The sequence below is a fragment of the Sus scrofa genome, chromosome 7 (genome assembly GCF_054392235.1).
Source record: "Sus scrofa isolate SSC_HxYL_T2T_F1_AM1 chromosome 7, Sscrofa_HxYL_maternal_Yorkshire_Landrace_v2.0, whole genome shotgun sequence".
Taxonomy (NCBI): Eukaryota; Metazoa; Chordata; class Mammalia; order Artiodactyla; family Suidae; genus Sus; species Sus scrofa.
In genome coordinates, this window is record NC_139389.1 from 60081178 (window position 1) to 60107156 (window position 25979).

At 41.2% G+C, this 25979-nt stretch overlaps 1 protein-coding gene across 13 annotated transcripts in view; it reads right to left on the minus strand.

Moving 5' to 3' along the window:
- Positions 1-25979, minus strand: part of SH3GL3 (SH3 domain containing GRB2 like 3, endophilin A3) — a 350527-nt gene that overhangs the window by 113279 nt on the left and 211269 nt on the right. For 4 of the 13 annotated variants that reach the window (XM_084968530.1, XM_084968531.1, XM_084968538.1 and 1 more), the window contains exon 1: positions 19649-22574. The exons of 4 other annotated variants lie outside the window; for them this stretch is intronic. In XM_084968530.1, coding sequence (XP_084824656.1) covers positions 19649-20197 — 549 coding nt within the window. In that variant the 5' untranslated portion in view covers positions 20198-22574. Of the gene's footprint in view, positions 1-14208; positions 15231-16431; positions 16622-17156; positions 22575-25979 lie in introns of those variants that run through there. 5 more of the 13 variants (XM_084968537.1, XM_084968535.1, XM_013978029.3 and 2 more) reach the window with 3 other exon arrangements.

The window sequence follows — 25979 nt, forward strand, 5'->3', positions numbered from 1 at the left end:
TTCACAATCCTGCTACGGATGTCAGACGTCCCCTCTACAAGAACATTGTCCTCTCTGCAGGTTAACCACATTCTAGGACTTTAGACATTGCTTGCAAAGAGATTTAAAAAGAACTATAGGTGCCAGGCTGAAATTAGGTAAGGAATTGGGTGGTAGTAGGCTGAAGCTAAAACTTACTGATGTGCAAGTCATTCCACACAAAACGCAGTGACATGCAGCTTGGTTTGGAGGACTCGTGCCTGAGTTCTACCATGTATGCCGCACCAAAAAGATTACCAAGAAACTGGACCTAGCATTTGTCACCACTATCCAGTGTTTGGAGTCATGTCGTAAAATTGACTTTGTAGCTGCTGGTGTTGGGGAGAGGAGAAAGAAATCATCTTCCTGATTGCCTTTTTTTTTTTTTTTGTCTGGAGGGCTGGTTTCAAGGTTTTAAGCCTGACTTGAAATAATAAGAACAAAACTTAATTATACAGGAATATTTTAGGAAGTTTATCAACATAGGGATGTACAGGAGTCAAAATGATTAAATGTTTTTCTTCAGATTGAATATTTGAATCGTATGTGTTACAAAAAGAAGTATGTGTGGCGTTCCTGCTGTGGCTCAACAGGATTGTGCGACTCTGCAGTCTGTCAAGACACAGGTTCGATCCCAGGCTGGGCACAGTGGGTCAAAGGATCCAGCATTGCTGAAACTGTGGTATAGGTCGAAACTGCAGCTTGGATCTGATCCCTGGCCTGGGAACTCCATATGCTGCTGGACAGCAAAAAATAAAAAAAGAAGTAGGTGTGAGTTCTTTCTGTGCCTTGCTATGTTGTATATTATTTAATTATCCAAGATCTGATGCGGTTTATCAATATGTAGATAGCTCTATAGTGCTTGAATTATATACTTCTAAATATACCATGAAAGAGTTTATATTTCATACTCTTTATACTCTGAAGGGAAAAAGTCTTAGAAAAACTAGCATTTAAGGGAAAAAAGGTGACCAAGTAAAGGATAAATTTAAAAAACATCCTGTGTGACTTGGCAAACACACACATTCACAGGATTCCAGTTATTACACAAGCGCTTACATCCTCCTATGTCCCCCGCAGTTTTCTATGCAAGTGCTTTTGGAGCTAAGAAACTAGTATCTTAGATTAACTGACACCTGCTAGTGCTTTCTGATAACTCACAGTTTGTTTCTTGCTTTAAAGAAAAAGTAAAGACAAGATGACTGGACCAGCATTGCAGTTTCAGAGTGAAATAAATGTATTAGAAAATGAATAATTTAATATTGGCATATTTAAAGCTTAACATCATTCTAAAAAGGGCACAAATTTCTTTTAAATATTTGTTTTAAGTTCTTATAAGTTAATAAATCTATTTTCTTCAAACCTCTGCAACAGTTCTTTAAAATCACAACCCTTGGTTAGCAAGCTGATTTTTTTATGTCCTCCAAACAAAAAAACTGTTAACTTTTAATATGTTGAATGTTTTTATTTATTTCAAATTTTTATTAAAATATAGTTGATTTACAATGTCATGCCAATTTCTGTTGTAAAGCATAGTGACTCAGTTACACACACACACACACATACACACAGATATATATATACACATATATATAGTGCTTTCATTTTGATAATTGGATCTCCACTTGATATTTTTATTTGTAAAACTCATTTGCAGTCTGAAAAGTCTTTCAGTGCCAGTCCCTGATATATCATGGAAAGTTGATTTTCACTGCATTTTAAAATATTTGGATCCTGAAGAAAAAGTGATGAAAATAAATTAAAACTAAATTACCTTTAAAGAAATTTTTGGAGTACCCATCATGGCTCAGTGGTTGATGAATCTGACTAGGAGCAATGAGGTTGTAGGTTTGATCCCTGGCCTCGCTCAGTGGGTTGAGGATCCAGCATTGCTGTGAGCTGTGGTGTGGGTTGCAGACTCTGCTTGGATTTGGCATTGCTGTGGCTCTGGCGTAGGCTGGTGGCTTCGGCTCTGATTGGATCCCTGGCCTGGGAACCTCCATGTGCCACAGAGGCGACCCTAGAAAAAGACAAAAAAAAAAAAATTAATAAAAAGTAAAGCTTCTATGTGAGAAACAGCTTGCAATGTCTGGTAGGTGGGCCCATGAAGTAACCAAAATAATTTTAATACAACAAAGGCGATATTATTGATGTGCGCAGACGCAGAGCTCAGGAAGCAGTGAGGGGAAGCAACAGCTTTGGAGAAGAATAAGGAAGAAGGCAATGAAGCTGGGTGAGCTGGAATTCCCTAGGCTCTGACAATGGGGAGGAATTTTCCAGGCAGAAGTAATAGGATGGACAAAGGACAGAATGAATCCAAGGCTGCTGGAAAATGGAGGTTGAGCGTTAGAAGGAGCTGAAACCATCACACACCAACGTAAAGAATTGAGAGTCTATCCTAGGCCTTCAGAGACTCCCCAGCAAACCCTGGAAGGGGAATGACAAGTTCGGATTTATACTAGTGGCAATCAGGTGCAGAGTTCAGTTAGGCCTGAGCCACAGTGCCTGTGAAGCAGGGGGCTATGGCAGGGATGGAAAGGAAGGGGTAAATGGGAGAAATAATTAGGAGGTAGAATCTACACCGGCCTTAGTGACTGGATGCTGAGGCTGGGAGGAATGAAAAAGAGAGGAGAAACTCTCTCTGAAATAAGAAGCCACAAAAAATAACCGAGAAGCAAGAAATGATGGTAGATTCCAGAAGAGATGGATGGCGTGCATTGCTGGTCTACAATAATTGTCAGGGCGATGGATGTCAGCTTCAAAGCCACAAACAGCCAGGGAAAAGGGAGGGAAGAGAAGGTGAGGAAAACAGATATATCTAACACACATTCCCAAACATATGCAGATAACCGGGAGAGAAAGACCAACAACCAAAGCAGCAGGTAACATACACTGCTGTATCAAACACTCACTGGACACGTCCTGCATGCTCCTTATGTAGCTCCTGGACACTTGGTACATACAATAAAATACATAGAAGTAAACTGATTCAAATGCGATTTAATATTCCATTTCAACCAGTTACTTTTTTTTTTTTTTTTTTTTGCCATGCCCACAGCATGCAGAAGTTCCCCGGGTTAGGGACTGAACTCAAGCCACAGCAGTAACCTGAGCCACAGCAGTGACAATGCCAAGTCCTTAACCACTAGGCTACCTGAGGACTCCAACCACTTATCTTTTTAAAGTAATTATGATGGCAAACAAAAATATTGCATACCTTTTCTATTTCTCAGAGGAGTTAATCTATCAGACTCTGCATTAGTTAATTCACTCTTGAGAAATCATACGTTCATCACTCAGGAAAGAACAAAAAAGTAGGGGTCTTCGTAATTGCTGAGTCCAAGCCCTCATTCTAAGGTGAGAAAGTTCTGTGACCTTGAGGATATCCTTTTACCTCTCCAGGCCTTCTCATTCATTTGATAACACTTGTGAATGAGACTCAAGGTTAAACACTGGGACAGAGGGAGGGATTAGGCCCAGATACTTTTCAAGGGCTGTTTATCTTTTCTCATCTGTTAAATTGATGAAAACAGCAACTACTTTAGCAGATTGCTGTGAAGATTACATACATGTAAGTTCCTACATACTGTCCATGCAAACAAAAAATGCTCAATAAATGGAAACTCCCAAGAAGGACCTCTGATTCCAGTCTCATTATTCCCATTTCAGATGAGGAAATCAACCCTAAGAAGAGTTAAGTTCCTCTCCCAGTCACAAACGTGGGAAACCTACTTTTCCTAACTCCAAATCCCACTCTTTCCAGTATCCCATGCCACCTCCCCTGGCAATGAGCTTCCCTGTTTAAAAGGCCCTCTGGCCCACATTCCATCACAGTCAACTGTCGAGAATATTAGCACCCCCATTTTGGCCCCACCACTATTCAAATGCAGGCCCCCAGGAGTTCCTGTCGTGGCTCAGCAGTTAACAAACCTGACCAGTATACATGAGGGTGGGTTCGATCCCTGGCCTCACTCAGTAGGTTAAGGATCCGGCGTTGCCGTGAGCTGTGGTGTAGGTCACAGACGCTGTGTCTGTGGCTGTGGCCGGAAGCTACAACTCTGACTGGACCCTAGACTGGGAACTTCCATATGCCAGGGATGTGGCCCTAAAAAGACAAAAAAAAAAAAAAAAAAAAAAAATGCAGGCCTCCAGCCTCTGCATTCCCAACTCTTTCCACCAATAGCCATGGAGGTTCAATTCCTAGAATTTCAGCTTCAAGTCATCATAGAATAGAGCTGAATGAAAGGCAGTTTTAATATATTTGACTTAACAATGCCCACTCAGGGGAGAAAGAAAGAAAAGAGAAATTCCTTTATTTTCTCAGTTGCTCCTATGCCCAATTCTACTTCTTCAAAGTAAACCTGCGTCTCCATCCACTTCCCCAGGACAGAAATCCACCGCTGAAAATCAAGAGAAATAAAGATGAATTATTGGCCTTGAACTTCCAAAGACCTAAGTCTTCGCTATTTATGGACAAATTATAGAATTTTATAGGAATTCCACTCTGAAATGTCTGCATTAAATGCTAAATGTACATTACTCCTGGTCCTGGATGTCATTTCAACATATTGAGAAATCAATCCTTGAAGAGACACGATCGGGTATTTAGAAAATGACTGTCTTTTCTTAGAAAAAAAGCACTTGATCTAAGACATCAATTTGAATAGCAAGAATCCAGGATAGATAATAGTCAAGGATGTTGGTTAACTTTTTTAAAACAAATTTTAGGAAATACATAAAATTTATTAAAATGTCAAGATACATAACTTTTACTTACGAGGTGCTAAGGCTCAATGAGAGCACCAAGAAAGGGGTCCTATCTGCCTTAGACTATTCTAAAAATTACCTACTCCTGCATCTTCTTCTCAAAATCACTCCAAATAGGTCCCTGCAAGCAAAGAGTTCACTCCCCATCATTTCCTGCCAATGTTCGCACAGCCGTGTGAAGCTGCCCACACACTTCAAAGCCTGCCTTCTGCTGTTCTGCCCACTCAGCACTGTCAAATTCGTATCATGACTTGACAGCTCTGTGCCCTCAGACCTGATCTTTCCACAGTCGCCACATTATACCAGCCAAGCGCCTTCGAAGAGCTTAACACAACAGCACAAGGCAAATGCTCAGCTCAATTCCACCCAATCAGCCTTCCAACAAGACTTCCAGGAACATCCCCAGTCAAAAAGCCAAGAGCTGTCTCTACAGAGACCATATTTATCTCCTTAGCAAGTACTGGCAACGCCACAGGCAACTAGGAATCATCCTTCCACTATTTGAACTTGAGCAGAAGTCAACCTGCAGACGAAGCATTCAAGCAATACGTGCTAGCCTAAGGCGCTGAAAGAAAAGTTGCCAACATTTGGCAGTAGACCCTATTAATTCATCACACATGTTTCTTTTGGCCTGCACAGCTTTTTTAAAATTTCAGTGAATTGCCAATACTTCAAACTAGGAAATTTCATTTTAAAAAATCTGTCTTTTGAACATTCCTCCCTCAAATCAAGAGCATCTAGACAAACAATAGGTTGGAATTCAACAGAAGCAGACTATCCAGGTCCCAATCCTCACAATCTGCTGTATGTTCATTCAACATTAGCAGCGTATTCCAGGCAGTGTTCAAAAGGCTTAAGATTCCATAAGGGATAAACAGGACAAGAAATAATAAGACAGTCGTATCTGTTAAGAAGGGATTTTATTTGTGTAACTCAAAAGAAAGATGGAGTACATACACTTTTCTCTATTCCTCCCACTAACTACAGCCAAAAACTCTGGGCATTATATATAAAACAAACATAAGGAGGCCCTAAGTGGAGAGAAGGAAGCACACTGACTGAAGAAATGATACAGTGATGAGTTTCTTGAGTTTTCTTTTTCCATCATATATCTAAGACTCAGAGCTGAAGAAGCCAGCAACCAACAGATGCAAGAAAATAAATAAATAATCTCAATAAAGGCCTGCTCTCTCGAGCCAAAGGACAAAGCAAGGGGCAGTCTAGCAAGACAGAATGGTTTAGATAATACCCACTCTGCTCCAGCTCTATTCCAAATACCACAAAGAGAACTGTGACCCTCCCCACGCTCATCCACACTAGCAAAGGATGAGTGGGAAGTGGGAACTTCCACCTTTGCCAGGCTATAACGCGGTGACCCAACCCTCCCCCCACCAATTCCCCTTTCCTCTGGGTGGTGCCAGAGAAGGCCAAGTAGGGAGCCAGTACTTTCATCACCACCAGGCATTAACAAGCTCCACCCTGCCCCACTTTCAGTGTCAGTGGAGACCACATGGGGGAGCCTGAACCTCCACTTCCACATAGTAGGAAAGTTCAAAGACAAAGGTAGGAAAATCATGTATATCTACAATAAGTTAAAAGATACACAAAATAAAAAGTTGTAAATGTGCAGTCAAAAATATTAAATGTGGGGGGAAGGGGAGTAAAAATGCAGGGTTCTGAGAATGCTTTCAAACTTGAGATCATCAACCTAAAATAATTATATATATAAAATTATACTGTGCGTGTGCTTTGTTATATATAAACCTTATGGTAACCACAAACCAAAAATCTATAATAAATACACACACACAAAAGAGAAAGGAATCCAAACATAATGCTAAAGATAGTTATCAAATCACAAGGGAGAAAAGCAAAGAGGAAAGGAACACAAAAGAACTACCAAAAGCAACCAGAAGACAATAAATAAAATGGCAATAAGAACGTACCCATCAATAACTACTTTAATTGTAAATGGACTAAGTGCTCTAACCAAAAGACATAGAGTGGCTAAATGGATATAAAGACATAACCCATATATACGCTGCCTACAAGAGACTCACTTCAGATCTAGAGACACACACAGCCTGAAAGCGAAGGGATAGAAAAAGTTATTCCATGCAATGGAAATAAAAAAGAAAGTTGATGTAGCAGCACTTAAACAAAATAGACTACCAAACAAAGATTATAACAGGTAAAGAAAGATATTACAGGAGTTCCCATAGCAGCTCAGTGGTTAAAAAACCCGACTAGGAACCACGAGGTTGTGGGTTTGATCCCTGGCCTCTCTCAGTGGGTTAAGGATCCAGCGTTCCTGTGAGCTGTGGTGTAGGTCGCAGACAGGGCTCGGATCCTGCGTTGCTGTGGCTGTGGCGTAGGCCGGTGGCTACAGCTCCGATTCGACCCCTAGCCTGGGAACCTCCATATGCCACGGAAGCGGCCCAAGAAATAGCAAAAAAAAAAAAAAAAAACACCTGGATACTGGCACTCCCGTCATGGTTCAGTGGTAATGAACCCAACTAGGATCCATGAGGATAGAGGTTCGATCCCTGGCCTCACTCAGTGGGTTAAGGATCCAGGGTTGCTGTGAGCTGTGGTGTAGGTCACAGACACAGTTTGGATCCTGCACTGCTGTGGCTGTGATGTAGGTCGGTAGCAACAGCTCTGATTCAACCCCTAGCCTAGGAACTTCCATGTACCCTAAAAAGGTGTGACCCTAAAATGGCAAACAACAACAACAAAACTGGATACCAATAAAAATGGAAGCAAAGTGATTCAAACTCTATGGGATGCAGCAAAAGGGAACTTCCCTCCCAAGAGGGACGTTTATAGTGATAACAATCCTACTTCAGGAAACAAAAATATCTCAAATAAACAACCTAACCTTTCTTCTCCAGGAAATAGAAAAAGAACAAGCAAAATCTAAAGCTAGTAGAAGGAAAGAAACAATAAAGATGAGAGCAAAAATAAATGAAATGGAGACTTAAAAAACATTAAAAAATAGAAAGGATCAATGAAACTAAAAGCTGGTTCTTTGAAAAGATAAAATTGACAACCCTCTAGCCAGACTCATCAAGAATAAAAGAAGAGGACATAAATAAAATCATAAATGAAAAAGGAGACATTATGACCAACACTACAGAAATACAAAAGGTCATTAGAGATTACTACAAACAATTATACACTAAAAACATGAATAATCTAGAAGAAATGGATAAGTTCCTAGAAACATAGACTTTCCCAAGACTGAATCAGGAAGAAATAGAAAATACAAACACATCAATCACCTATAGTGAAATTAATCAATAATATTAAAACCTACTAACAAAAATTTAGGACCAAAATGCTTCACAGATGAATTCTACCAAACATTTAAAGAAGAATTAACAGCAAACCTTCTCAAAATATCCAAAAAATTGAAGAGGATGGAACACTGACAAATTCATCGTACAAGGTCACAATCACCCTAATATTTAAACCAGACAAAGACACCAGAAAGAAAGAAAATTAGCAGGCAGGGCTTCCTGCTGTAGCACAACAGGATCAGCGGTATCTTGGGAGCGCTGGGACTCAGGTTCAATCCCCAGTTCAGCACAGTGGGTTAAGAATCCAGCATTGCAGCAGTTGCAGCTTAAGTTGCAACTGTGGTTCAGATCTGGTCCATGGCCTGGTAACTCCATATGCCATGGGGTGGCCAAGAAAAGAAAAGAAAATTATAGGCCAATATCCTTGATGAACACAGATGTAAAAATCCTCAACAAAATATTAGCAAACAAAATTCAACAATACATAAGAAGGATCATAGATCATGACCAAGTAGAATTTAACCCAGTGGTACAAAAGTATTACCATACCACTAATTAATCAATGTGATATAGCACATTACTAAAGTGAAGAATAAAAATCCTATGATTATCTCAATAGAGACTGAAAAAGCTTTTGACAAAATTCAACATCCATTTATTAAATTCTCAACAAAGCAAGTATAGAGGGAATGTACCTCAACATAATAAAGGCCATATATGACAAGCCCATAGATAACATCACACTCAACAGTGAAAAGATGAAAGCATTTCCTCTAAGATCAACAATAAGACTAGGATGCCCATTCTCACCACTTTTACTCAACATATTATTGGAAGTCCCAGTCATAGCAACCAGACAATAAAAAGAAACAAAAGCAATCCACATTGGAAGGAAGAAGTAAAACTGTCATTGCTTCCAAATGGCATATACTAGATGTATAAAATTGCCACCAAAAAGCTATATGAACTAACAAATTCAGTAAAGTTGCAGGACACAAAATTAACATACAGAAATCTGTTGCATTTCTATACACTATCAAAAAACCATCAGAAAACATTAATAAAACAATCATTAATAAATCATTAAGAAAACAATCTTATTTATAATTTCATCAAAAAGAATAAAATACCAAGAATAAATCTAACCAAGGAGGTAAAACACTTGTACTCAGAAAACTGTAAGACACTGATGAAAGAAATTGAAGATGGCACATCCTGTCATGGCTCAGCAGAAACAAATCTGACTAGCATCCATAAAGATGCAGGTTCAATCCCTGGCTTCGCTCAGTGGGTTAAGGATCCAGGTTGGAGCTGTGGTGTAGGTTACAGATGCAACTCGGAGCTGACATTGCTATGGCTATGCTGTAGACTGGCAGCTGCAGCTCTGATTCAACCCATAGTCTGGGAACCTCCATATGCTGTGGGTGTGGCCCTAAAAACACCAAAAGAAAAAAGAAAGAAAGAAAGAAAAGAAAAGAAATTTAAGATGGTACAAAAAAATGGAAATATATACTATACTCATGGATTGGAAGCATTAATTTTGTTAAAATGACCATACTACTCAAGGGGACCAACAGGTTCAATGCAAACACCCTAACAAAATATCAATGGTATTTTTTTCACAGAACTAGAACAATTCTAAAATTGGTATGGAAACACAAAAGACCATGAATAACCAAAACAATCTTGGGAAAAAACAAAACTGAAAACACATTCCCTGATTTCAAACTATACTACAAAGATACAGTCATCAAAATAGTATGGCAGTGGCACCCTCCTCCCCCCCAAAAAATGACACATGGACCAACGGAACAGAATACAGTCCAGAAATAAATACACACATATTAGTTAATCTACAACAGAGGATATTTAAAAGGTAAAATACAGCCTTTCTGGAGTTGTGGCTGAGCAAGTTAAGAAACAGAGTAGTATCCATGAGTGTTTGGGAAGGAAAAGAAGGAAATAGTAAGAGCAGAAATCAATGAAATTGAAAATAGAAAAACAATGGAGAAAATGAAGCAATAATGTGGTTCTGTGAAACAAGCAATATAACTGACTAAACTCTACCAAGACTGACAAAAAAAAGGGAGAAGGCATGAAATTACCAATACCAAAAATGAAAGAGACCCTATGCACATATAATAAGGAAACTGACAATAATTCTTAATAGGGGAAACTGTGAATAGCTTCCCATACATAAATCTGATAACCTAAATGAACTGGATTGAATCCTTTAAAAACGCTAACAAATTTCCCAAATGAGAACTTTCTAAGCCCAGATGGTTTCGCTGAAAAATTCTACTAAATGTATAAAAAAGAATTAACATCAATTTTACATAATTTCTTCTGGAAAATGGAAGAAGAGTGAGCACTTCCTTATTCATTTCATTAAAGTTGTTTTACCTGATACCAAAACCAGACAAACACAGTACAAAAAAATAAAGACCAATATTCCTCATGATTACAGAAACAAAAATCTGTGACAAAATACTAGCAAATAGAATCAATCAATATATAAACAGAAATATATATCATGAAAAGTTTGGGGGGTGTTTGTTTTTTAATGGCCACAATGGAGGTATATGGAAGCTCCTGGGCCAGAGACTGAATCCAAGCCACAGCTGCTGCAACACTGGATCCTTTAACCCACTGCACCAGGCCAGGGATCAAACCTGTGCCTCCATAGTGACCCAAGCCAGTGCTGTTGGATTCTTAACCCACTGCACCACAGTAGGAACTCCAAAAGTAGGTCTTATTCTAAGGATGCACAACTGGTTCAGCTTTCAACACTCAATTAATGTACTCCACCATAGTAACAGGCTAAATAAGAAAAAAAAAATCACATAATCATATAAACTGGTATAGAAAAATCCTTTGACAAAATTCAACACTTATTTAGGACAAAAACACTCAAAAAATAGAATTAGAGAAGAATTTCTTCAACATGAGAAAAAGCATCTACAAAAAAATCTACAGCTAACATTATTCTTAGTATTGAAAGACTGAATGGCTTTCCTTGTGGGTGGGAAACAAGGCAGGGATTCCACTCTCAACGTCCATTCAAAATAATGCTGGGAGTCTCTGCTGTGTCTCAGCAGGTTAAGAACCCAACATAATCTCTGTAAGGATGCAGGTTCGATCCCTGGCCTCACCAAGTGCTCACCCACCCCAAATGTAATAGTTTGCATCTACCAACTCCAAATTCCCCATCCATCCCACTCCTTCCCCACTTCCCCTGGCAACCACAAGTCTGTTCTCCATGTCCTGTCCATGCTCTGTTTGTTTTGTAAATAGGATCAGTTTTTTTTTTTCAAAAAATTTCAAATTTAAAAATGGGCTAAAGGAATTCTCATTATAGCTGAGTGGTAACAAATCTGACTAGTATCCGTGAGGACACGGGTTTGATCCCTGGCCTTGCTCAGTGGGTTAAGGATCTGGCATTGCTGTGATCTGTGGTGTAGGCCAGCAGCTGCAGCACCCATTCCACCCCTAGCCTGGGAACTTCCATATGCCACAGGTGCAGCTGTTAAAAAAAAAAAAAAAAAAAAAAAAAAGAGGCTAAAGATATGAACAGATATTTCACCTAAGAGGAGATACAGAAAGCAAATAGGCATACAAAAAGTTGTTAAACATCATTAGCAATTAGGGAAATGCAAAGTCAAACCACAATGGCATAACCCTATACATCTAACAGAATGGATAAAATAAAAAATAATGGCAAAATAAATCCTAGAGAGGATGTAGAAAAACTGGAACCCTCATGTATTAGTGGTAGGAATGCAAAATGATAGTCACTCTAGAAAAGACTGACAGTTTCCTAAAATACTAAACATAACTACCATATGATCCAATATTTCATTCCTAAGCATTCATCCCAGAGAAATGCAAAGTTATGTTCACATAAGAACTTATACATAAATATTTACAGCAGCTTTATTCACAATAGCCAAAACTGGAAAAAATCCTAAAGTCCTTCAACAGGTAAATGTTTACACAAACTGCGATATCTGTATTAAAAAGGAGCAAACTATTGATACATGTAACAACCTGGACAAATCTCTAAAGTATTATGCTGAGATTTTTTTTTTAAATGCCAAATGGTTATAGACTATATGGTTCCATTTATATTACACCTTTGAAATGGATAAAATACAGAAAGGACAACAAATTAGTGTTTGTCAGGCATAAAAGAGGGGTTGGGTCTCTTATGATGTGACCCTTATGATGGTGAATCTATTCTGTGGTAAGTAAATAAATGAGTTCAGCAAGGTTGCAGGTGTAAATTTAACAAAGCATGTACCAGACTTGTATGCTAAAAACTACAAGACCCTGATGAAGTAAATCAAAGAGCAAAATACATGGAGAAATATACCATGTCCATCGATTAGATGATATAAATATCCTGGTTGTGATAATGTACTATAGTTCTGCAAGATGTTACAAAACTGGGAAAACTGGGTAAATAGTATAAAGGATCTGCATTATTTCTCACAGTTGCATTATCTCAGATTTTAAAAGTTTAATTTAAAAATACAAGGAAGACATATGCTATTACATATAAAAGGTATTAAACAACAAGGTTCTTGCTGTCTTGCCCAAGGAACTGTTTTCAATATCCTATAATAAGCCATAACGGAAAAAAATATTTTAAGATGTCTATATGTATAACTGAATCACTTTGCTGTACAGCAGAAATTAACGCAACATTGTAAATCAACTAAACTTCAATTTAAAAAAAAATACTTGGGATTATAAAGGAAACCACTGTACCAGGTACAGTCATCAAAATATCAAAATATTTATGATATAGTTTTTTTTTAAGTTGAGGAATGCGATAGAGAGGGCAAATGCCTATTTGAACTGGGTGGTCAGGGAAGACTTCTCCGACAAAGTAGCCTATAATCTGTGCTGGAACCTAAATGACAATAAGGAAACACTTTGCAAAGATCTTAGAAGAAAAGCATGCTAGGCTGAAGGAATAGCTCTGGCTTAGGACATTAATGGAACAAAGAGAGGCTAGTGTGGCTGAACAGCAGCAGCAGAAGGAAAAGAGAGGCCACGTTATGTGAAGTTTCACAGGCCAGAGGAGGAAGTTTAGGTTTTATTCTAAATGCAACTGGGAGCCACTGAAATCCTGAAGCTGTCTACATCATGCTAACAGAATGACATACGCTGAGATATATTTTTTGAAAAACATTCAGGTCACTGTGGGTAAATGGATTGTAGCTTGTAGGAAGAAAGGTCTGGAAATTGGTAAAGAGGCTAGGCAGCCATGCAGTCAAGAGGTGACAGAACAAGGATAGTTGTAGCAGAGCCAGAAAGAGGCAAAGGAATGAGTGATATATTTTGAAAGGAGAACCAAGAAGTACTTTCTGATGAATTAGGGAGGAGAGAAAGAAAAAAATCAAGGATGAATCTTGGTTTTGTCTTGTTTTATTTGAACAGTTGAAGCCATGTTGGTACAATTGACTGAGATAGACACCCCTCCACCCCCGCAGAAAAATAGGTTGGGGGAGAGAACACTAAAAGTTCAGGTTTGGATGTCTTATGTTTGACAGTCTTTTAAACGTCCAAGAGGCAAAGTGACATAGGCAGTTAGACTTATGATTTGTTATGGGTCTGTGTTCAGGAGGAGTGTCTGGGCTAGAAATACAATTTAGAGAGTAATCAATGTATAGATTGTATATAAATCAATGAGGCTGGATAAAATACCTTGGCAGAGGGCAAGGCTGAGAAAAAGGGAGGTTACTCTAGGCACTCTAGGATTTAGGGTACCAGGGCATGCGAAGAAAGAGTGATAGGAGAGCTGAAGAAACAGCCACTGAGGCCAAAGGAACCCAAGTGTAGAAGCAGCTATAAGCAGAGAATGGTCCCCCCAGATCAAAAGCTGCTGAGAGTCAGATGGGGAAGTGACCATCAAAACTGGCAACCTGAAGATCACTCAACACCTAGACAAGGTGGTCTCAGAGTGATGAGAAGAATGAAAGTGGAATGGGTTGAAAAGACAATGGGAGATGAGGAAGTAGAAACAGAGCCACAAAAATCTTTCTCAATACATTTTGCTGAGAAGGGGAGAAAAGAAATAGGACAGAGGTGAAGCAAGACCTCAGACCAAGTAGGATTTTTTTTCCTTTCTTTTTTTTAAGATAGGCAATATAGAGAGCATTCCATATACCAGTGAAAATGATCCAGCAAAGAAGAAAATGTAGTGCAGAAGAGAAATGCAACAACAGGAGCAAAATTCCTGAGACTATGAGACAGAGTTCAAAGCCAAGGGGAGAGACCAAGCAGGTACACTCTGCCCTTGTTACACTGGGAGGAACAGAGAGAGGAGCACCCACACATTAGCTGCTGGGTCCCTCCAGAGTTCTGAACTGTGGCCCACAAGGAAGAAGACAGATGTGGATGGGGAGATAGGACTCAGATATCAGGTTCAGGAGGGAGTACCCAAGTTGTCCAGCCTGAAATAGCAGCAGCTTCTCCCACTGAAGGACGACTTGTGCAGGCAAAGCACTTGGTGACATCAGTGTTTGAGAAAGATTTATCTAATGTTGGTGGGAAAGATACGATCATCCAGTGAATTAGCAAGCAAGTGTGAAGGGACAACTTTGGGCTCAGGAAGGTCACTGCTGCTGGTGCTATGGTAAAAAACATGTGGGAATGACCCCAGAAACTGCAAGGGAAGAGCTCCTTGGGAAGGCATCTCACAGAAGGACTAGAATAGTTGGAATTGCAGCAATGCCTTCCCAATCCCATCCCCGGGGCTTCCTCCACACCCCTCCTTCCCAACTCAACACTTTCCCAGGTTGCTAGTGAAAAGCAAAATCCAGCTATCATAGAATCTCCAGAATACCTTTACCTATTATTTAGCCAAGTTAAGTCATATATCAGTTCTATTTATTGGCAGTTTTATTTTCTGGGTAAAGCATGCCAATAATAGCTTTCCTCCAAATACACATAATACACACACCCCACTCCACCCCCCTTAAAGTGGGCAAACATAATTTAGTCAGTTTGTTAATAAGGTTGAAAAAATAATCTCAAAAGATAGTGCACACAAAAAAATCCCTGCTTCTAGGAGTTCCCGTTGTGGCTCAGTGGTAACGAACCTGACTAGCATCCATAAGGATTCGGGTTCAATCCCTGGCCTCACTCACTGGGTTAAGACACCGGCGTTGCTGTGAGCTGTGATGTAGGTTGGCAGCTGCAGCTCCATTTCAGCCCCTGGCCTGGGAACTTCCATATTTCCATATGCTGAGGGTATGGCCCTAAAAAGACCAAAAAAAAAAAAGGCCCTGTTTCTAAATGCATTTTTAATCAAATTCCAAGTGACAAGCTGAATTACATTTACTTTAGAGAAAAAGTCATCAGTGGTAACAAATGTTTGGGTTATATTGTGTTCTTCAGATATTAAAAAAATAAAAATCAATTTAGTTTGAGCATCTGGGTACTCTAACACCCTGACTTAAAAATATATGGATAACACATTTTTATGGATTAATTTGTCAAGCAATCTATGTGGAAGGGAGCAAGAATGGAGCTTAATACATTTTCTGATGCATCTAAGAGAAAAAAATTATTCATTATAGATTTTGCAAAGTGCATTTTTATCTTTCTCTCTAATGAGAAAGTGAAACAAGAGACATTCACCGCCTCCCTAGAGAGACTCATAATTTACAAAGAATATCCTTCTCTGAAGCGTCTACCCATAAATGGCCTGCCTGGGCAGTGAGTCATTACAGGGAGACCGTCTTGGCCCCCATGACCACTCATCATTTTTCTGATTAATGCATCAAAAGAAGAAGGGGGGAAAGTTACAAAAAAAAAGCTTTGTGAGGCACTCCCCATCCCCTATTGTGTTTATGGGTCACATGAGAGAGGCAAAGGGCACTGCTACATAATGGCAAAAAGAAGTAAATTTAACATGAATCCCAGAAAAGTGTCATCACCAGGTGGTTGTTTAGGGAGAGAAGAAGAAAAAGAGGAAAGAGTAAAACTAGGCTTTCAGGGGATGGGGAATGAGGCTCCTAGATGCCCAGAAAGGGAGAGAAAATGGTTATTAGCACAGTGTTCAGGTAAAAGCAATCATAAATGTGACCTAAGCATCCTGCACCAACGATAAATGCAGTCAAGAAAATTACCACACAATAAGCATAATTAATACAAATCAATGCTTGGTGACATAATTATTATAAGTTATTTTTCATTGGTCAGGCACATTTAACAAGAAACCACATGCCATCTCTAAGCCATCTCTAATAACTCTAGCTGCATTCCTACTCATAGAAGAGTAAACTGCTCTATTAAAAAATCTTTTCAAGAGAAAAAAGTACTTAATTACTACCTTGGGATACTTGGGTTATAGTCCCAAATGCTGAAGGAAATTATTAATGTCATTATTAATTCAACTTGTATTCTTCTTATTTTAGTTGATTTCTTCCTCTTTCCTTTTAGTCTCCATGTGCTGCCTAATTGATGCTTAATCCCTGGGTTTATAGCTCTTCATTCTCTACAAAGTAAGGGGATTTTTTTTCCTGCAGAGATAGATAAAGTATCAAGAAGGACCAGTTAATCAGGAAGTTAAAAGTTCTTTTACCTTGCCTATCATTGAGAAAAATCATCTCAATTTGTCATGGTCCTTTTTCCTTTATTTGTAAAAGATCCACTTTATAATCTTTGCCTTTCCCTGAAATACTTTAAGTGAATAACTTAATTGCAGAATTGGGATATAGCTATAGATACAGATATAGGCAGATAGGTAATCTCCTGAGATATAATTCATACACTATACAATTCACAACATAGTGTTCAATTTAATGGCTTTTTAGTATATTCACAGTTGTGCAACCATCACCACAATCAATTTTAGAACAGAGACATAGCTTCTTTTTTGTGTGTGTGTGTTTTCTAGGGCTGCACCCCCAAGGCATATGGAGGTTCCCAGGCTAGGGGTCTAACGGCCTACACCAGAGCCACAGCAATGGGGGATCTGAGCTGCATCTGAGACCTACACCACAGCTCATGGCAATGCCAGATCCTTAACCCACTGAGCAAGGCCAGGGATCGAACCTGCAACCTCACAGTTCCTAGTCAGATTGGTTTCCACTGCGCCACGACGGGAACTCCAAGACATAGTATCTAAATCCTTGAATTCACTATACAGAGAGAACACTAACATCCAGATTAGGTCATGTTCCTAAGGTCACAGAGCTGGTCACTGGCAGAGCCAGGGGTCCCTGGGAATTATTAAGCCACTGACATCATCTGAGACTCCCTTTCCCCTGCCCTGGGAAAGTTCTACATGAATTAAAACCTGCTGTTAAAATGTTGTCTGAGAAGAACATTTGGCATTTTTTATTATCATGCCCCCTCTTATTATATTAAACCGGGTCTAATTTCTCCACCAAATCTGTCACATTGTGAGATTTCTTAGAAAGACTTCCAGAACAGATAAAAATGTATCTACTGGGCACTTCGGCCACATAGTGTGGTTTTTAAAGCCGAGAGAGAATCTGTGAGAATCTTTCTTCTCAGATAAATTCATGAAAGATTTCAGTTGATGCAAAAAAGGCTAAATAAGACCCTCTGCTCATTTTTTTTAATGGACTGATTATGGATAGTTAAACTAAATGACCTCATCATTAGCATAATATTTCACCAATGCCAATAATTTCCTGGGATTTCATCCATTCACTCTGGTCAGTGATCAGAAACCAATTTCAGTCATCCAAGGGCTGTGTCTTGTTCATCTCTGAGACTCGTGCTATGAAGTCCATACTCAATAGAAGAATATTTTTTAAAAGAGGTTAGTTCCCTGGCAGTGCTAAGGAAGCTGGTATAGCAAGTCTTGCCAGGGTTACCCTGGCACTGCCCTGACACGGTGCCACTTCGGGCTGCCCACTCCTCAGGGCTGAACTCACAGCAGTATGTGTTTACTGCTTCCACCTTTAAAACGTGCCCGCTTTTCTGGGTTTCCATGGCACTTTTCTCTCCTGCATTCTACTAGTTCTTTCCTTCCTTACTAGCTCCTCCACCACCAAAGTTTCATTTATTCAATAGATATTTACTGAGTGGTCATTGCTTATCAAGTCCCAGGCTAAATAAACACTGTCCCTAAATGTGGGTACTCCCTAGAGTCTACGTGTAGCTCACTGTGCATTTTCTCCCTTTCATTTAAAAAATCTCCATTTAGTTTGGAAATACCAAAAAACCTGTAGCTCCAATCTTGGCCTCACCCACTGGCCCCCAGGCCAATGACATCTGAACATCCCACACAGCACTTAGAGTGCCAAAAGCCCAAGGTGAATCCACCACCTCCCTGGTCACCTAACTGGCCCCTCATCCAGGACTCCTTATCACCCCAGTAGAACCACTGTTCACAGAGTACCCCCAGCTGGAAACTGGGGCACCACCCAGTTTCTTCATGGAAGTGATGTAAGTGAGGGGACAGCAAGCAGTGCCTTTCAGCCTGAGACTGACAGAAGAAGAGACTCCTCTAATTCCAGCTGCTCTTTAGGGACCAATTTGTGGGAGAAACAGGATGAGACCTAATCAGAAATGTGAATTCTGAATGAAATCTGTCTAACAGATCAGCAGTGTGGGGTGGGATAGATTTTCCAATGTGAGTTCTGCCAGGGCTGGAAGAGACTGCAGTCTTGGAATACAAATTTTCTTGTCAACACACACACAACACACACACACCAATTTCATGACTCCCTGCCTGTCTTCCTGTTTGCTAGGGCCTCCTTTCCATCCACACCCCCACCACAATTCTTCCTCACATTTAAATCTCAAGTGACGCGACTCTTCCTCCGGGAAGCTCTCCCTGACGCCCCTACTGTATTATCTGCCATCCCCTGTGCGTGGAGGTGTGTTTAACACTATTTGTTTATGTGTCTGTCTCGGTGTCTCCCCACCAGACTGAGAGCAGGAGCCTGGTGCCCAGCGCTGGGCCGACCCAGGAAAGAAGGTGGGGAGAGGAAGGACGGCTGTTGAGAGCCCCAGCCTGGGAACTAGGCGCAGTCAGGCGGGGTTCATTTCGATGCGCGCGCGGGGAGCGCCGAGGGCCCAGTGGAGCGCCAAGTACACAGCATCCCCGGATCTACTGACGCTCGTGCGACCGCCAGAGGCTGCAGGTCGTGCCCTGGGGGCTCCCAACCAAAAGGTGGAGGACTTGACGGAGGCCTGGCCGGCAATCTCTGTTGTCCTCCTCCCAGAGCGGGTCCGAGAGAGGCGTCGAGCGAGCCTCCAGGCCTCGGGACGCCCACTCTCTCTCTTGCGCTCGAGACCCTGCGGCCCGCTACCTCTGTTCTCTGCTCCGCAGAACCCCTCAGAATTACAGTGGCTCGGGGGTAGAGCTGGGGCCAGGGACCAGGAAGGAGGAGGCGCCAAGGAGCGCAGAGGAGAGAGCAGGCGGGCCCCTCACTCCACCTCCACGCCCTCTTAGGCGGGAAGAAATCGAGCCTCAAGAGGCCCCTCTGGGAGCCAGAGCCCCAAAGGCCCTGGAGCCTCAGGGGGGACCGCAGGTCCCTGGCCCCCCACCCCCTTCTGTGTCTCCCTACCTGGCTGGCTTTGTGGAACTGCTTCTTCAGCCCTGCCACAGACATCGCGACAGCGCCCGGCCGGGGCTGGATGGTCTCTGGGCTCGGCCGGGCCACGCGGCCGCGACGCGCTGGGGGAGCGGGCGCCGGGGCCGGTCCCCGCGCGGCTGTGCTCCGCCGGGCCCGCCTCCCACGGCCACAGCCACAGCCGCTGTCACACTCGCACACGCGCGCACGCAGATGGCAACACTGCGTTCCAAAGCCCCTGCGCAGCCCATTGGCCAAGCCGCGGCAGTATGCAAATGAAGCCGCTGGGGCCGCCCACGCTTCATTGTTGCGTGGAGACCCGGAGGACTCGAGCCGCAGGGAAACGGGCCTGGGAAGCTGGGCGTGGAGATGTCCCAGGGTCCGGAGAGCAGGGCAACGCAAGGCTATTTGCTGGACGTAGGACCGAATGCATCTAAATTTACGATTGCCCTGGATGGGGAGAGAGGAATCACCTCTCTGCTTCTGGGTCTTGGTGCGAAACCTGCTTTTGCTCACAGGCAATATCGCCTCCCTCAGGCGCATTGTCCGTAGATTTCAGTTTAAAGAAAAGGATGCTCCGAAATACGGCTAGTCAGGAGAGAAATGGAACAGGACAGAGAACCTGCGGTAGGAGGAAGCGTTCTGTGGGCGCGGTTTTCTTTTTTCTTAACCCTACTCGATGCTCTGGGTACAGTCTGGTTTTCTAGGAGCCCAAGAGTTATTGGCTAAGTTAATAATATGGTGCTTGCTCCATAGAGCTCTGAACCCAGTCAACTGTATTAAGAGCAATATCTCCAAGGAACCGTAAACAGCGTTCCTGGAACCGCGGGGAATTCACCAGAGGAGGAAACTAGCTCCCTCGGTAACTCTTACTAGTTGTTTCAGTTACAAAGCATCCTTTTGCACAGAGGCCAGAGAGCCTTCATGGGCAGAGGCCCAGCCAGTGGGTCTGGAGCATCCCATTGATTCTCCTGTTAGAGTTGCCCCTAAAAGGTCAGTCTCTGAGCAGAATCTGGCCTCCAGAGGTCCTATGGCCCCCAAGACCTAAAACCCACTCTTAGCAACATTTAACACTGAAAGAAACAAACATCTTCTTCTTCCAGTCTCCACCTGAAAGAAAGAAGCTCTTCTTTCTGGGCCCTCAACAGATCCCATCTGGGATGACCAAGAGCCCTGTTTCCTGGCGTCCTGCATTTCTCCAGGATAAAAGTCTACGTGGCCTCTCCTTTGCCATTAGCTTCCAACGCTCTTATTTCTGACTTCATCCTAGTGAGGACCGGGCTGATAACTCCATCTGCCTGTGCCTCAGTTTCCTCCCTTTCCCTTTAAAGGATGTGACTGGGAGAAGTCTTCCTCTGATATAGGAGGAAACAAATGAACTTAGTGAAGGAGACAAAGGCAACCGTTTGGAGGTTTAATAACTATGACTTGCATGAGTGCTGTGGGCTTGACTGGCTTGACATATAGCTGACACCAGCCACAGATAGCTACCTAGAAAGTGAGAGGGTGGTGACAGCTAGGTGACCTGTCCACACAACAGACTGAACCCCACTCAGCAGCAGGGGAATTACTAGGAAGGCAGGGCAGTTGGCGGTCAGGGCCACATGGAACAGACCTTCTTCCTCTGTGTCCAAGAGTCTTTAAATAGAAATGTTTTGAAAGAACTCTCTCCTAAACAAGTCTGACTCTGTGTCCTTGGGGAAGGGGGGTGAATTTTTTTAACTTTTTGGCTCTTTTCCCATGGTTGATAGTATATTTTCAAATTGTCTACATCAGTTAATTTCGGTAACTCTTCATTTAATCAAGGATAACATTGTACATCATATTCTCATCACTTTTTAACAGCAGAATCTCTCCCTTACTCCTTTTCCTTCATAAAAATATTTGTGATTTTTCTTAATTTTTTCTTTAAGTCTTTCTAATAAGGATTGTTAAAGATTTGCCCATTTTGTTTTTTAAAACAGTTCTTGAGTTTATCATTGCTATATATTTTTTTCTCTCATCAATTACTATCTTTATTTATTATTCCTTCATTCTGTTTTCTTCAAGAGAATTGAAGTTATTCACAGGAGAAACTGACCCTAAGCTGGAAAAGAATGTATTGGAGAAGGGTATCAGGCAGCTCAGAGGTTCAGGGGATGTAGGGAGCAGGTGAGGGATGGGCAGGAACTAGGAATCTGAGGATCAGATCGCCAGCATGTCCAGGGGCAGCGTGGTGCAGCTGTGCTGGCTTCATCACTGGATGCAGGCTATAGCTACCAGAATGAAGACTAGACTGTTCCCTGCTTCTTGCAGACACTCCAGATTCAAAGTTCAAGGGGACAGCATCTGACTAGCTAAATCTAGATGGTATGCCCCAGCTCTAGATATCTAAGATTCCCACCATGGTGGGTTTCCCTAATAGAGGAAGAAGCTTCAGATGCTAGGCAGCCAAAAAACCAAACAAATGAAAACAAAACTACAAACAGCAACATAAATGCCCACTAATATTTGTCTGGGAATTCCTTGATTTCTTCAGTCAAATATGTGTTTCATTTTTATACATCCTTGTTTTATAATCAGCACATGTAAAACTACAAATTTTCCTCCTGAGTGTGGCTTTGGTTTCACACCTTGTTTCCATTACAGAATGTAATTCTTTTGATTGTGTTCTAAATAAATTTGCGATTGAGGAGTTCCCATTGTGGCTCAGTGGTTAACGAATCTGACTAGGAACCATGAGGTTGTGGGTTTGATCCCTGGCCTTGCTCAGTGGTTTAAGGATCTGGTGTTGCTGTGAGCTGTGGTGTAGGTCGCAGACAAGGCTCGGATCTGGTGTTGCCACAACTGTGGTATAGGCTGGCGGCTACAGCTCCAATTAGACCCCTAGCCTGGGAATCTCCATATGCCGCGGGTGCGGCCCGAGAAAAGACAAAAAAAAAAAAAATGTGATTGAAATTTTAATTTCCTCTTTGATCCACATGTTATTCAGGACAAGTTTTAAAAATCTTTTCTAGGTGGCTTGATTTCTTTTATTCATGGTATATTAAATTAGAGACTTGTGGTACTATAGGCAAATATCATGTCTTAAAGGTTTTTTTTAAACATAGTCTATTAAGTTACATATTATAAGTGTATCGCCGAGGTTTGAAATAATATGTATTCTCAGTTTCTAGGGTATAGCTTTTCAGTTCATTAGTAACAGGGCTGTGTGTTCCACTGAAGCTCCTAGCTCAGAGGAAGAGTTCAGACTTGTGCTAGCTGGAGCCACGTTGGTCAGGTCAGGGCTTGCCTTTTACAATGTTATCACCCCTGCAGGATTCGAGGGCCCATAGCTCATCAATCTGTTTAGGGAAGGAGTATACAAATGTCTTGGGCTATTTGACAGAGTTGTGCACATGGGATGAAACCAGTGGGAGAGTAGTGAGACACAAACAAGGCTCACTCTAAACAGAAGGATCTTCAGGCACTTGGTGATCTTCAAGGTCAATGATAAGAGAAGTGCGGTGCTTGTCTCTGGCACTCCAGCCACATGGCAGGGGTTTGGGTGTTTTCCTTTGTTCCTATCCCCGTGGTCCTTGGCTCTCACTTCCCATTTCCTTTCCCTGGTCTGAGAGTACTGTGCTAGTGTGCATTTACACCTCTCTGCCTTGTGCTCAGGCCAGCTCTTGAAGCTAGTCCCTGCAGTCTTTATGTCTGGTCTTGTCATGAGTGGCACCTCTCCCCACGGCCAGGAGCAGAAGGGCCTTGGGCAAGGGACGAGGGGGAGGGAAGCATACTGATTAATGTCTCCAAATATTATCCCATCATGTATCTCATGAGTCAAGTCTTCCAAGCTTATTCTTCAAATGCTCTGTATCCTGATTTTTTTTTTTTTCTGCTTCACTTATTGGACACGGAGAGAGGTAGTCTTCAGTCTCTTGTTACAATTACGATTATGTCTTTTTAGCTCTAAGTATTTCAGGCCTAAGTATATTCTGCCCTTGTTTACGATGGTCATATCTTCCTTAAGACATGTGCTCTTGTAAATAGAATAAAATTTAATTTTGTTTATGGGCCAAAACATGTTTTAAATGTATTTTCCTAGAGAGATTTAAAACATTCACATTTTTTATGAAAAGGAAATATTTGGTCTTAGTTTTGCCATTTTATGGCATGTTACATATGGGAGGGTTTTCCTCTTCCGGTAGCTTCTTCTATCTATTTGTTTCAAAAGTTTTCTTTGCTTTTTCTTCCCTTTTACTTTTGGAAGTTATACACCCAATTATTACCCACCAGTGGTTACCACTGTTCTATGAAATAGAAAACATCCTCCGTCAACATCAGTAATTGAACATTGTAGGAAAGCCACAGCATGACTAGCACGAGTGGTGGCCAGGGCCACCTCGTCACCTCCTTCAACTTAAACCAGCGCATGCTTTAGTCCCAGCCATCTGAGAAGCCTCCAGCAAAAACCAGAATGGATCCAGTTTCCTTTGAAACAGGAAGTGAACCAGTTTGAGAATTGGGTACAGGGTGTTGGTGTTAATCCAGGTAGGCAAAGATGGAGAGAAGACAACTCCAACAAAAATTCTGAGATAAATGAAGAGGGAAACTACTTTAAATTCAAAATAAGTTTCCATAAGAATGTATTTTCCACTGTGAAATTGGATTGTGATGATCGTTATAAAAAAAAAAGGAATGTATTTTCCATTATACAATAACACCTAATGTTCAAAACTATCAAAAAGTAAAAAAGAGGAGATTTTACCTTTGGAATTGGCATCGAAATAACTGCTCTTAATATTTTGGCGTATTTTTCTTTTACGGTGTTTTTCTATGCAGAATTTAAACACAGCAGGTCACAACAATCCATACTACTTTATTTTCTTCTTTATTCTCTTAGTCACATGAGCATTTTCTGTATTGTCTGGTCTTCACCCACATTATTTTCATGACAACTTAATAAATAATTATGTAGACATGTCAAATTATGTTTGATCATTTTCTATTACCACATTTAAAGGATTTTCCCCCCAAATTTTCATCATTTAAGTAATGCTTCATTAAACATATTTTTCCATATTAGGTTTTCTTTCTGTATTTAGGAATAGTTCCTTAGAATGGATTCCCAGATGTGAAATTAATGCATCAAAGACCTGAACAGTACTAAGTGCAAATTGCCATTTATGTAGCATAATGTAGCACAGTTATAATTGCTCCCACCGTTCATGGTTATTTTAGAACAATCTTATAAAAGGGGAGGGGTGTCAAAGAGACATGGATTTATGTCTTCCATTTGCCGTGAATTCCACAACTTAAGCCTGTGGTCTGATATAAGCTCCAGATTGCAGTTCTTGGCAGTCTTTGGAGAGCTGAGTGCAAATACTGACGTCTTAAATAATCCTAAAATGTTAGTTTAACCATGGCCTCTTAATTTCCAGCTTTACTCTTTATTTTTCCTGAAAAAAGCTCTCACCCAGACTCCCTGCTGGGAGGGGGGGGGAACCTTGGGTTACTTGTGCATGAACGGGTGGGGCTTTGGCCCACCAGGTGGCATTTGTACAGAATGCCAAGTATTTAAATAAACCAGACCTAGAAGCATTCCTTCCCTCGGCTTAATATCCCCACGTACCTGGTTGCAGCAGAAAGTTGAGAGCATGGATATTATTTTGCTTTCCTTGTAATTTCATAGGCCTTTTATTTTGCACATCTGGGAAAGATGTGTGCCCATCGATGAGGTAACAGAGCAGACATGATGAATCCCAGATGTTGAACATGGCAATTTGCCTTGAACTTGCAAGATCACAACTGGGAACAAATGTATAGATTTTCTTTACTTATTGTTTTACATGAAACTGATGGAAAATCAATTGATCAGTTCAAGAAAAGGCCAGAGAAGTCTTTCCAGTTTAAAATGTAGATGACAAAACTGAAGTATTTTATGTATTTAAAAATGAGGATTAGGTGAAGGGCTGCAATCAACAAACAGGGAAAGCAAATATAGTTAACTGGTGAATTAACACATTTCATCCACACAATACATCCATAATACATTAACACATGTATCCACAATACATGACTCCATTATTCTGCACTCGAGAATTCTAAGTCATAGCATAATTCTAATTAGTCTTTTTTAACTGAATAGATTCAGCTTTCATTTTCCCATTTTTACCCCAGTTGGCTTTTCATTGCTAATAAATAAATGTTGGGGATGAGGAATTAGTGAGCAGTGCCCCAGCGGCTTTTGTAAGCTACTGCTGCCACCTTGTGGTGCTTCTGAGAAGTGGCGGGGGTAAATCTTTAGGAGCCATAACCTTATCAGACGGTGGTTAGTTGTCTGTTATTTACTTACATTTCCAAG